The sequence below is a fragment of the Megalobrama amblycephala genome, linkage group LG14 (genome assembly GCF_018812025.1).
Source record: "Megalobrama amblycephala isolate DHTTF-2021 linkage group LG14, ASM1881202v1, whole genome shotgun sequence".
Classification (NCBI taxonomy): Eukaryota; Metazoa; Chordata; class Actinopteri; order Cypriniformes; family Xenocyprididae; genus Megalobrama; species Megalobrama amblycephala.
In genome coordinates, this window is record NC_063057.1 from 8,547,548 (window position 1) to 8,559,324 (window position 11,777).

Consider the following 11,777-nt stretch of genomic DNA (forward strand, 5'->3'; position numbering starts at 1 on the left):
TCCACTTCAAGTTGTTTCAATCCTGTATGACTTTCTTTCCTCATAGGATCACAAAAGGAGAAGTTTGGCATATTATCCCAGGTGCAAGAACAGACACTGTAGTTCCAAAAAAAAAAAAAAAAAAAAAACTTAAAAGTATTGTGTAAAAGTACATAAAAGTATTTAATACAACTTATTTTCCAAGTACAAGTGCTATTTTCCAGGTTTTCTAAAAATAACTTTGAAATTTGAGTCATTATTAGCTGACATGATCGGTTATGACATGATAACCAATTCTATTTGGCATAATTGCTGCTTCGCATACCACATTTGAATAAAACACAATTTGAGAGCTCTGAAAATTCAAGTGAAAGTGGACAGAAATTTCATTTTATAACCTGTGCCTGACGACTTCTGTACCCTTGTGGGTTTGCCACAAATAAGTGCAGTTTTTCTCTCAAGTGCAATCATTAGTCAGACGCTGGCATGAAAATGACAGCCACTGTTGTCCCCTGCCAGCTAGTCTCATGACAGTCTAGAGAACAGACTGTGACCCACTCATGCTTTCCTAGGGCACTAGACTCGAGACATTTAAAAGGAAAATTCCAGTGCCCTGCTGAGGATGCAGGAATGTTTAAGAAACAGCCAATGCTACAGTAAATTTGGATTCAAGGACACCCTCTGATCTTTGTTTTTACTGGCTCACATTATTAAATGCTTGTGCAATATTTGTTTTAGAGACAAAGGTATTTGAGATTTAAGTTCTTGTCAGCACTTACTGAACCTATTGAGAACTCAATTTAGACAAAGCACTAAAAACAGATGTGCACAAATGGCATGCAGTAAACTTCTGAATTTATTTATTTAGTTAGTTTCCATTTAGTTTCCATTTCCAAAGGTGAAGACTACCTAAAAACCATACTTGAGTAAAAGTACAGATACAGCAAAAATGACTCCATTACAAGTCACCAATTACAATACCAATTGAGTACCACTTGCCCCCGGTTTCACAGACGAGTCTTAAGCCTAGTCTCAGACTAAAAAAATGCATGTTTGAGCTGTTTTAACTGAAAGCAACTTAAAATATGTCAGTGCCATTGTTTTGTCTCAAGATGAACACCAGTATTTTTTTTTTTCTAAGGCATGTTTATAAAAGCTACTTAAATGTCCTAATTGAATTAAGGCTTAATCCTGGCTCAATCAAACCCTGTCTGTGGAACCAGGCCATAGAATATCTGATTTTAACAGTACTTACGTATTTTACTCATACTGAATGTGGGCTCAAAGATGCACTAGTCCTCAACACCTCAGATGCCAGTTTTTTTTTTCTAAGGCATGTTTATAAAAGCTACTTAAATGTCCTAATTGAATTAAGGCTTAATCCTGGCTCAATCAAACCCTGTCTGTGGAACCAGGCCATAGAATATCTGATTTTAACAGTACTTACGTATTTTACTCATACTGAATGTGGGCTCAAAGATGCACTAGTCCTCAACACCTCAGATGCCAGTGAAAAACAAGAAACAGTTGATTTGTGGGGAGAGCAATGAAACATTTATTTTATAAACTCAAAATTGAACTGAAAACTGAACACCTCAAAATTGCAATAAATCAAGTTTGACACAATAGCCTCTTAAACGTCTACAAACAGTCAAGTCCTCAGAAAGGGCAAAAGTAAACCAATCTGGTTCCTCAATATAACGGATAAATAAAATAATGTTAAGGAAAATTAAATAGTCAAAGCCTACTTGCACTGGACATGCTGGTTTCGGCCTCATCACCAGCTGCATGTCCTCATCTCATATATGAAATACCTGCTATTCACAACTACCTGCTAATGCACTCGCATTTGCGTAAAGTAGCCTTGTTGACAAGTTTGGGTGAGTAAGGGCAAAACGCACAAGATGTAGTACCTTCAATGCCCTGTAGATGGCGATATCACTTCTTTTGTAGCAGAAATAAACTGCTGCGGAAAAAGTTGGGTGCCATGCAAAATGTAACAAGTAATTGCACTCTTCATCACAAATGTATTGAAGTAAAGATACTTATTCAAAAATGTTGTCACAGAGAGTAAAATTTGCTAATATCTTTGATACTCAGTAAAACTAGAAAAAGATACTTAAGTACAGTAACTAATTACATTTACTCAAATACTGTACTTCTAGTTCTTAATATTAGTATATATTAATTCTATTATGTTTTATTAAAAAAAAAACACATCAAAGTGACAGTTTTTTCAAGCTTATGAATTTTCAAACAATTTTTTTGGAGCAAAGTATAATCATTACCCACAATAATATAATAATCAAATACCAAAATCAATCCTTAAAGTGATAAATACTTCCTGTTTCTTTTTCTCTTTCAGAATCATGAGTTTGTGGATGAGCAAACCTATGAGACAAGCTGTATGGAGGTTTCTCTAGCGAAGCCGTCCATGTCGCGTTCCTCCTCGATGTCCTCATCTCCGCATGGTCTTTCCTCCTGCTGCACGCGCAGAAACAAGCGCAAGAGCTTCAACGTCCCCAATTCCAACATGGTCGGCGGCCGCAAAGGCAGCATACAGGAGCTCAGCACCATCCAGATCAGAGAGAGACCGATGAGCAACAGGTGCACTCATGCACATTTAAACACACATATGGAGAAGGAATATGATGATATATTGGCTATGGTCTGAATATAGATATAGATGAGAGAGGTTTCTTATTTCATTAGAAGTGTTTATAATACTGACTTTTTTTGGGGTTTATCCAGAGGGGGGAGTGTGTGTTTGTTGTATTTTGCCTGCATGGTGTGTGGGTGTATCCAGTGAGCAGTTCTTGAAGATCTAGTGCATATTGTTTTATTTCCACATAATCCAAATTAATTTGCCAAGTAAAATATTTTATCAATAACAGCAATAATACAAAAAGCCATAATTCTGTAATCTGTTGTGCATTTTATAATGTGCACATTATACTGTATGCAGTTCGGAACATAGTATGAAGTATAATTATTAAATGTGTAGTGCATAGGTTTAGTATGCATGTGTAGAATATCATATGTAATGCACAATATGAAGTGTGTAGTGCATATCTAGAATGCATATGTAGAATATGGTGTAAAATGTGTACTATGCAGTGTTAAGTGCATACTATTCAATAGCCTATGTAGGATGTAGAATGCAGTTATTAGTGCATAGATTAAGTATGCATAGTATAGTGCATAGTATATTTAGTATTCATCATAATCCTTAGTATGCAGTGTGTAGTGCATAGTATCTAGTATGCATGTAGAATGCAAAGTATAATGCACAGAATTTAGTGATCATAGGGTGAATTTAGAGTGATTGTGACACTTTTTGCCATTGAGATGACTTGGAAGTGTCCCAATCAACCTGAATTCACCCTTTGTAAAAAAAAAAAAAAAAAAAAAAAAAAAAAAGTGTGTAGTGCATATAATCCTGAATGCATATATATAGAATTAAGTATATAATACATAGTATGCAATATGTAGTGCATAGGATGTAAAATGCATATTAGTGCATAGATTTAGTATGCATAAAATATAGAATACAATATGTAATGTATAATTTGCAGTATGCAATCCATAGTATATAGTATGCAAATGTTAAATTAAGTATAATGTGCATAATTTGCAGTGTATAGTGCATAGTAATTAGTATACATAATGTGCAGTAGTATGCATACTATGCAGTGTGTAGTTTGCACACGTGTAATGCATAGTATGCAATATGTAGTGCATAGGATATTAGTACATATATGTAGTATGCATAATGTGTAGAATGCAATGTGTAATACATAATATGCAGTATTTTGTGCACTGTATTTAGTATGCAAATATGGGGAAATCAGGGTGGTGTGTATAATGTTTATGCAGTATATAGTTTATAGCTTTTAGCATGCATAATAAGTTGTGTTTATCGCATAGTATGTAATGTGTAGTGTATAATATGCCGATTCTGTGTGGATCTGGGTATGTGAAATTGTTCCCATAGTGATTCACGCTGCTGGAATCCTGTAAAGCTCCGGTTGTGACACTCCCCATATGCCAGCATACTCTGGGAAACACTATCATGATTCCCTCCAACAGCTGGGGGAATTTGCCCATCAGCTGGATTGTATTCTCACCCTCCTTCTCTTCCTCTCTCTTCCAATGCAGCCGCTCCAGTCTCAATGCCAAGTTCGAGGAGACGGTACCCCTGAACTCAGATGAGCAGTCCTACATCACTGCCGCTGTCATCAGCATGCCCACCCCGCCCGTGACCACTCCCGAGGGCGGAGACTTGGCCAGCTGTCCCGACTTCTTGCAAAGCAACATTGTCAGAGTGTCAGCATTATAGACCATGACCATTATCCGTTTTTGTTTTTGGCGAGTGGACGCTGCAGCATAAAGGATTGATGGAGCCCCCTAGTGTAGTGGAGGAGGCATTGCAGCAGGATGGGCCATAGCTGGACTTTTTTTTTAATCAGCTCCCGTCCAGAGCTCTCAGCTCCATCAGCTCCACCTCTTGGCCCATATGTCATGTGACTCACACCGGGGTCCAATAGGCTTTCACTCAACCCATAGAGGAAAACAATGACCATTGTGGTTGTTACCACTTCTATGATTTTTAAGTATTGTGTGTCTTTGAATTTGTTGTCTTCAATTTGATGGAATTGCGAGATATTTGGGACGAATAAGGAGTGTACCAGCAGGGGCAGGATTTTACAAGCTTTTAGACAGCTCTACACACACTTTTGATACTAAAAAAAAGTAAAGCTGGGCTCTACTGGAGTGTGCGGTCGACTGCTTTTGTGTGCGTATGATCGAGACCGATCTCTTGCATGATTTGCGTAAGTCTTTGTCTTTTTCCAATTCGGCATGAGCAATAAGGTTTGGCTCTCTCTGTCAGAATGTGCGTTTTACTTGTCAATAATTTGCCTAGTTATATAGTGTTGATCTTTCGAACCCAACGAGTGTGTGAAAACAGCTGTTTTGTTGCTTTCTGAGAGATTGGCCTGGTGATAAACAGAGAAAATCTTCTCTCACACTGTCTGTCCCACCCATGTTGTGTTCACTCCTTGCCTGGCCTGATGGGATGTTTGTTATACTTCTTTTTTCGGTGGATGGGTACAAAGTGAAGCTAAACGGAAAGGGAAATGTCTTTTGTGTTTCAATAGATTTGACTTTCTCACACTGACAGTGGAGGCTTTTGGACTTGATCTCAAATACTAGCCATTCCGTTTTATACTCCAAAGTTTGCGAGTTAACTGTGAAAAAAAATAACGTGCTTATTTATTATCTTTGTTAAAATTATTGTGCATGTTGTCGTGGACATGTGAAACGGGCCAGCCCTGACCAGAGCATAGCCCGCCCAGAACTTTTTTTTTTCTTTCCTTCTTTGCCTTCCCTTTAAAGTGATGTACTTTTATCAGCAAACATCCTCACTAAGACCTGCTGTTATTGCTGGATAATGGCATCAAGTTGTGATTGATGACATATTGAAAATCAATCAGCTTCTAAGTGCTGTTTTGGAGATTAATTATTTTATCATTGTGATCAACCGATCCCGCTTAGTGTTGAATTTAAAAGCGCGAATCTCACAAAATCATTTTCAGGTTCGTTTCGCACCAAAATCAAAAGAAAATAAACTATATTTTGCATAAAATTGTTTTAAAAATAATATAAAAACATTTTAATGACAATTAAGCACACTTTACACATTCTCATTACCATAATAAAGCTAGGCGTTTCATTTTTTGTAATTTGCATTCTCAGTTACTGTAACAGTATTTTTAAAGGTACTATAACAAATGTGAAAAGCTTCATAATGATTATAAAAATCCTTCAAAATGTAAATGATATCATTGCAGTAATAAATTCTATTTTGCATTACAGTAATGTTTTGGGGGTGTAAGGTGCCTAATTGTCATTAAAAACAATGCACAAAATTGTGCAGAAATATGTCTCTGAGATTTATCCAAAATTTATTATTATTGATTAAATAGTATTTAAAAAAAAAAAAATGTGCACCTGAAATATTATTGATCTCTTCTCTGCCATTTAATGTCTGGACTTTAGTCTATAATGTTGATATTTTTTATACAGATGTCAATGCAATTTGATGTGGTGAGGAGCTCTTAATGCACCTTGCTCAATACACACACAAACATACTCTTTCTCTCTCTCTCTCTCTCTCTCTCTCACACACACACACACACACACACACACACACACACAGCACTGCCCTCCTGCTCAATGCCTGAACCCATTCTTGCTTTACCATGTGACTTATGCAACAAGATTCCTTTTGTAAAGATATGCTTTGTATTAAAGGGGTTACTGGGGGAATAGAATCTCACAAATGCATATTTTTAAAACTCAAATGGTGTTGATTATATATTATAAATGTATTTCAGTTGTAAAATACAACAAAAAAAAGAAGAAGAAATCAAGATGAAAACAGAAAACTAAGAGAGAGTGTTACTAGTGCACCTGTGCTGTAAATTTGTTCTTTGGTGTAGTGAAATTTATTACAGTTTCTTCTTTTCACCTAATTTCCATGGACAGAAAATTTGATGTCTCACAGTTTACTTTCCGGATCGGCGACGACAAAGGCTGGACCATCTGTTTAGGTTTGGAGATTTTATTTTTTCCTGTTTGGAGGGCAGAATTGACAGAGTGCATGTGCTCACAGACTCACAGAGAACATGTGTGGGTTTTTTTTCTTCTTCTTCTTCTTCTTCTTCTTCTTTTTTCAGGATCCACGGGACTTTTAAAACAGACTTCCTGTTTGTGATATAATGTACATTTAAATGACTACCAGGTGACGATGGTCCTTTGGAATTTGTTACAGCTTGTGTTATGGACATTAAAATATATGAATTATTGAAAAACAATGAAAAAAATACAAATCAGTTGTTTAGTCCGGTGCAGTGTCTATGAATAAATAGAATTAATTAATTGTCCTATTAAAATACATATAAAAAAATGCAATGGTGTTGTGATTATTTTATTAATCTTAGGCATCTTTACAGCCTGGTTTCACAGACAGGGTTTAGATTAAGCCATGATTAGGCCGTAGTTCAATTAGGACAGTATGTCAGTGCAAGTTGCTTTCAGTTAAAACAGCTGCATTTTAGTCTGGGACTAGGCTTAAGCTTTTGTCTGTGAAACAGGGGGAATGTCTACAAATTGACATTATATTTCAAAGTGTGACTTTATATATTGCAGTTGCGACTATTTCTTGTTATTGCAGCTGTATATCATGGTCTGACTATTTTATATTCACAATTATATTTACTTGGAAAATCATCTTTTACGGCAACAGGGCACATGAAGTCATATGTCTGTTAGCTTTGTTAGCATTGATATGTTAGTGTAACAGACGTCGGCCAGTAAGAGCTGTGCGTGTAAACCTCACTCCCCTGATCTCAAGAGGCACTCCAGCGACTGTTAGAGTGCCCGACTCCCATGCCGGTGAACCCGGGTTTGAGTCCCGTTTAGAGCGGGTGTTTCGAACAGGAGGGGTTACTTTGGTGCCGTGACCCGGATGGGAGTGAGGTTTAGGGGGGTGAGTGTAACAGACATCGGCCAGTAAGAGCTGTGCGTGTAAACCTCATTACCCTGATCTCAAGAGGCACTCTAGCCACTGATGCTAGAGACTGCGGTCTTTAGCCTCTTTGTTAGAGAGCCCGCCTCCCATGCCGGCGGACCAAGGTTCGAGTCCCGCTTAGAGCGGGCGGTTCGAACAGGAGGGGTTACACTAGCATACTGTTAAAAGTTGGCAAACTTAGTAGATACATGATTTTAAAATGTACAGTCTTTCTCCGTCAAATATTGAAAATGTATTTAAATTTTTGCTGTACTTTTGGCACATTTTTTGAGGTAGCATTCATGTCCGTAACACAAACATCCGGAATAAATTGCATGCCAAAATTTAGCTAATACAGGTGCTGGTCATATAATTAGAATATCGTGAAAAAGTTCATTTTTTTATTGTAAATTATTTAAAAAAATGAAACTTTCATTTATACTAGATTCCCTACATGTAAAGTAAAACATTTCAAAAGTTTTTTTTTTTTTATTTGTTGATTAGAACGTACAGCTAATGAAAGTCCAAAATCCAGTATCTCAAAATATTAGAATATTTACATTTGAGTTTCATTAAATGACCATCCCTACAGTATAAATTCCGGGTATATCTTGTTCTTTGAAACCACACTAATGGGGAAGACTGCTGACTTGGCAATGGTCCAGGAGACAATCATTGACACCCTCCACAAAGAGAGTAAGTCACAGATGGTCATTACTGAATGTGGTGGCTGTTTACAGAGTGATGTTGACTGGAAGGAAGAAATTGGGTAGGCAAAGGTGCACAAGCAACAGGGATGACCACAAGCTTGAGAATACTGTCAAGTAAAGCCAATTCAGACACTTGGGAGAGCTTCACAATGAGTAGAATGAAGCCGGATCAGCGCATCAAGAGTCACCACACTTGGACATCTTCAGGAAAAGGACTACCAAGCCACTTCTGAAACAGAAACAACGTCAGAAGCATCTTACCTGGGCTAAGGAGAAAAAGAACTGGACAGTGAACAGTGGTCGAAAGTCCTCTTTTCAGATAAAAGTAAATTTTGCATTTCATGTTGAAATCATGGTTCCAGAGTCTGAAGGAAGACTGGAGAGGCACAGAATCCAAGATGCTTGAAGTCTAGTGTGAAGTTTCTGAAGTCAGTAATGATTTGGGGGGGCCATGACATCTGCTGGTGTTGGTCCATTGTGTTTTATCAAATGCAAAGTCAATGCAGCCATCTTCCAGGAGATTTTGGAGCACTTTATGCTTCCATCTGCTGACAAGCTTTATGGAGATGCTGATTTCCTTTTCCAGCAGGACTTTAGCACCTGCCCACAGTGCAAAAACCACTTCCAAGTGGTTTGCTGACCATGATATTACTGTGTTTTATTGGCCAGCCAACATGCCTGACCCCTGAATCTATGGGATATTTTCAAGAGAAAGATGAGAAAGTTGATCCAACAATATACGGATGATCTGAAGGCTCAATAGTGCCTCAGCAGTGCCACAGGCTGATCACTTCCATGCCACACTTCACTGATGCTGTAATTTGTGCTAGGAGCAAGTCATTTGCTGTAATATGTGCTGCCGACCAAGTATTGAGTGTACATACTTTAAAGAACTTGAACCTTTCTGTTTTGAAAATCCATTTTTTTATTGATCTTAGGAAATATTCGAATATTTTGAGATACTGGATTTTGGACTTTCATGAGCTGTACGCTCTAATCATCAAAATTAAAGAAAAAAAACTTTTGAAATGTTTTACTTTACATGTAGGGAATCTAGAATACATGAAAGTTTCATTTTTAAAAATAATTTACAATAAAAAAATGAACTTTTTCACGATATTCTAATTATATGACCAGCACCTGTAAAGTCCTAGCCATAAGGATGAGTAATAGCAAGTTAGCAAGGCTTCACTCTCTTCTATTCCCAGCTGAGCAGTATTTTCTTCTGAGGTTCCATTTTGCCGATTTCACACATTTCTCAGGCGGCATATTTAAAGTGACCCGCTTTAATACGGGCAACCGAAACGGTCTCACACTCTATAGGCACTTAGCATGATTACGTTACACATTAACTTTCTAAATGCGATGACCACTCAGCTTTTCTTTTATACATAGGAATCAAGGGATGAGAAGGCCGGAAGCCAAGGAATTGCACCTATTTTCCGAGCTCGCTCAGAACAAACCCACCACACGGCTGTGGTGAGCTCCCAGCAGGCGAGCGATACTGCTACGCATTAGCATATTTCCCATCACGCCGAGGGTAATTGAGACGTTTGAAGTCGGTTGTAGGAAGAGACCGTATCTGAGAGACGCGGAGAGAGGGGGACCTCACCACACACTGGGGGGATATTGAAGTCAGACTTCATATAAGCCGCAGCTGTCTGTTTGTGACCTCGCTATTTTTGCAGAGAGGTGAAAGGTTAATGGTTTTATTTCCCCACTGACTCGTTTTACTGTACTTGGAGAAAGGAAAGAGGGATGGAGGCTGTCTATATGATAGTACCGTCCATGTGAAACTCTCTGTACATCTGCACCGACGCTAAACGGCGAATGATATGAAGTCGACCAATCTCAGTTGGTGTCTTTGGTTGGAAAGTAATACATTTTGACACAGTATGTGAATACACACCTGTACATGCTTAAGGATGAAAGGCTAGCAGCTATAAAGCTGGCTTTAATGTCCCTGTCAGCAGGGCCGTAACCAAAAGTTACAATCTTCCTCAGTGATCGTCAATGTCAAAAATATTTGAGATGGCCAGTCAAATCAAAGAAGTCGGGTTTACTGTTCACAAAAGCTGAGGCTGAGCACAAATTCCAGCGTGAGGCTTCAATTGCGAGGTTAGATGTAAGTAGCTAAACATTAAATATTTGGCGACTACTCAACTTTTAGTCAAATTTACATAATCATTTACATCATTAATGCAATTCATAATTGACTGTGATGACAAGAAACATTAATGGATCTGGTTTTAGTATAATAGGAACATAATGACTAAGTGTACATTTTTTAAAATAAAAATTTTATTTGCAAATAGTATCAATGGATATTCTTGTTCTTTTACTGTTTTTCGTTTATTCCTTATTCTTTTGTTATTCCTTTTTTGTTTTGTTTATACTATTTATGCCTTCAGGGTATATTTAAATGACAACGTTACTAAAAATGAAAACGTCTTTCCTTTGCTTTTTTCACATACAGGCAACAACGTTGTCAAACATTACGCACCTTTAGACTGAACACGTAATATGCATGACTTCACCATTTTCACAAATTCATGTTTTTGTTGTTTACAAGGAGATGATAACGGTAGCGTTTTCAAAAACATGCACTTTGAAACTTGATTGGCTTTTCAGGCCGCCAAAACACAGTTGTCGTATAAATGAACGGCCAAAATGCATAAAGTTTTCAGTGTTGTGCAAATGCCCCCTAAATCTATTTAAATCCTTTAAGTCCTTTAAATAAAAAGATTCCCCCCATAAATGACTTCAGTCCCTATTGGTCTCTCTCTCTCTATCTCACAGGAGATGAATAGAGTGGGGGTGTTTGCAACAAGAGAGGAAACAGTATGTCTTTTGTAAGCTTGTATGACAGCAATCCTGTGTGCTCCTCTCTGTTTCATAAATCAGATCCTGAACTGGCAATGAGTGGTGGGGGAAAGAGGAAGCTGACAGGAGCATGGATTATCATACTAGCATAGCCTACTGCTCATTCTATTTCTGCAGTAAACTGTGTGAATGATGTTTTCTGTATACTCAGATGACTTACTATTTGCTAAAATGTTCAATGTGCAACAAAAAAAAGACCTAATTGGAAGCAAGTTGGTTCATTTGGTGGCTAATGCTAACTTGCTAATGCTATTTTATAGAATATCTAAAATTTGGCAAGATTAATGTTGCCTTCAAGTACACCTTGGAAACTTACCTCCGAGTCAGGCGTTTGTTATTACTCCATGTCTCACATTCAAGTCGTAAATGCAACACAGAAGTAGCCTAAACAAAACAAAATTATTATATTGTGAAAAAGAAACCCAGATTACTATGAACTACATCTTAATTGACCCTTCGAGGGGAGTTTGATTGACAAGCGATCTAACCAATCAGAACGCCGAATCCGCCATTTTGTCCGACAAAGCAGTCAGGAGTTAGAAGATTAACCTCAGTGGAGTTAAACTTGAAAAACTGTGTATATTGACGTCTTTCCGCGTTTGAAACAACATTCATTCTCATGTTCATTCATG

The 11,777-nt window shown here is 37.6% G+C and overlaps 1 protein-coding gene across 3 annotated transcripts in view; it reads left to right on the forward strand.

Annotated features, from left to right (window-relative positions):
- kcnd2 (potassium voltage-gated channel, Shal-related subfamily, member 2) overlaps nucleotides 1–6,620 on the forward strand; it is a 141,890-nt gene extending 135,270 nt beyond the window's left edge. For 2 of the 3 annotated variants that reach the window (XM_048155961.1, XM_048155962.1), the window contains 2 exons: nucleotides 2,345–2,586; nucleotides 4,138–6,620. In XM_048155961.1, the coding sequence (XP_048011918.1) occupies nucleotides 2,345–2,586; nucleotides 4,138–4,318 (423 nt within the window). In that variant the 3' untranslated portion in view covers nucleotides 4,319–6,620. Of the gene's footprint in view, nucleotides 1–46; nucleotides 82–2,344; nucleotides 2,587–4,137 lie in introns of those variants that run through there. The other variant, XM_048155963.1, reaches the window with a different exon arrangement.
- The last annotated feature ends 5,157 nt before the right edge of the window (nucleotides 6,621–11,777 follow it).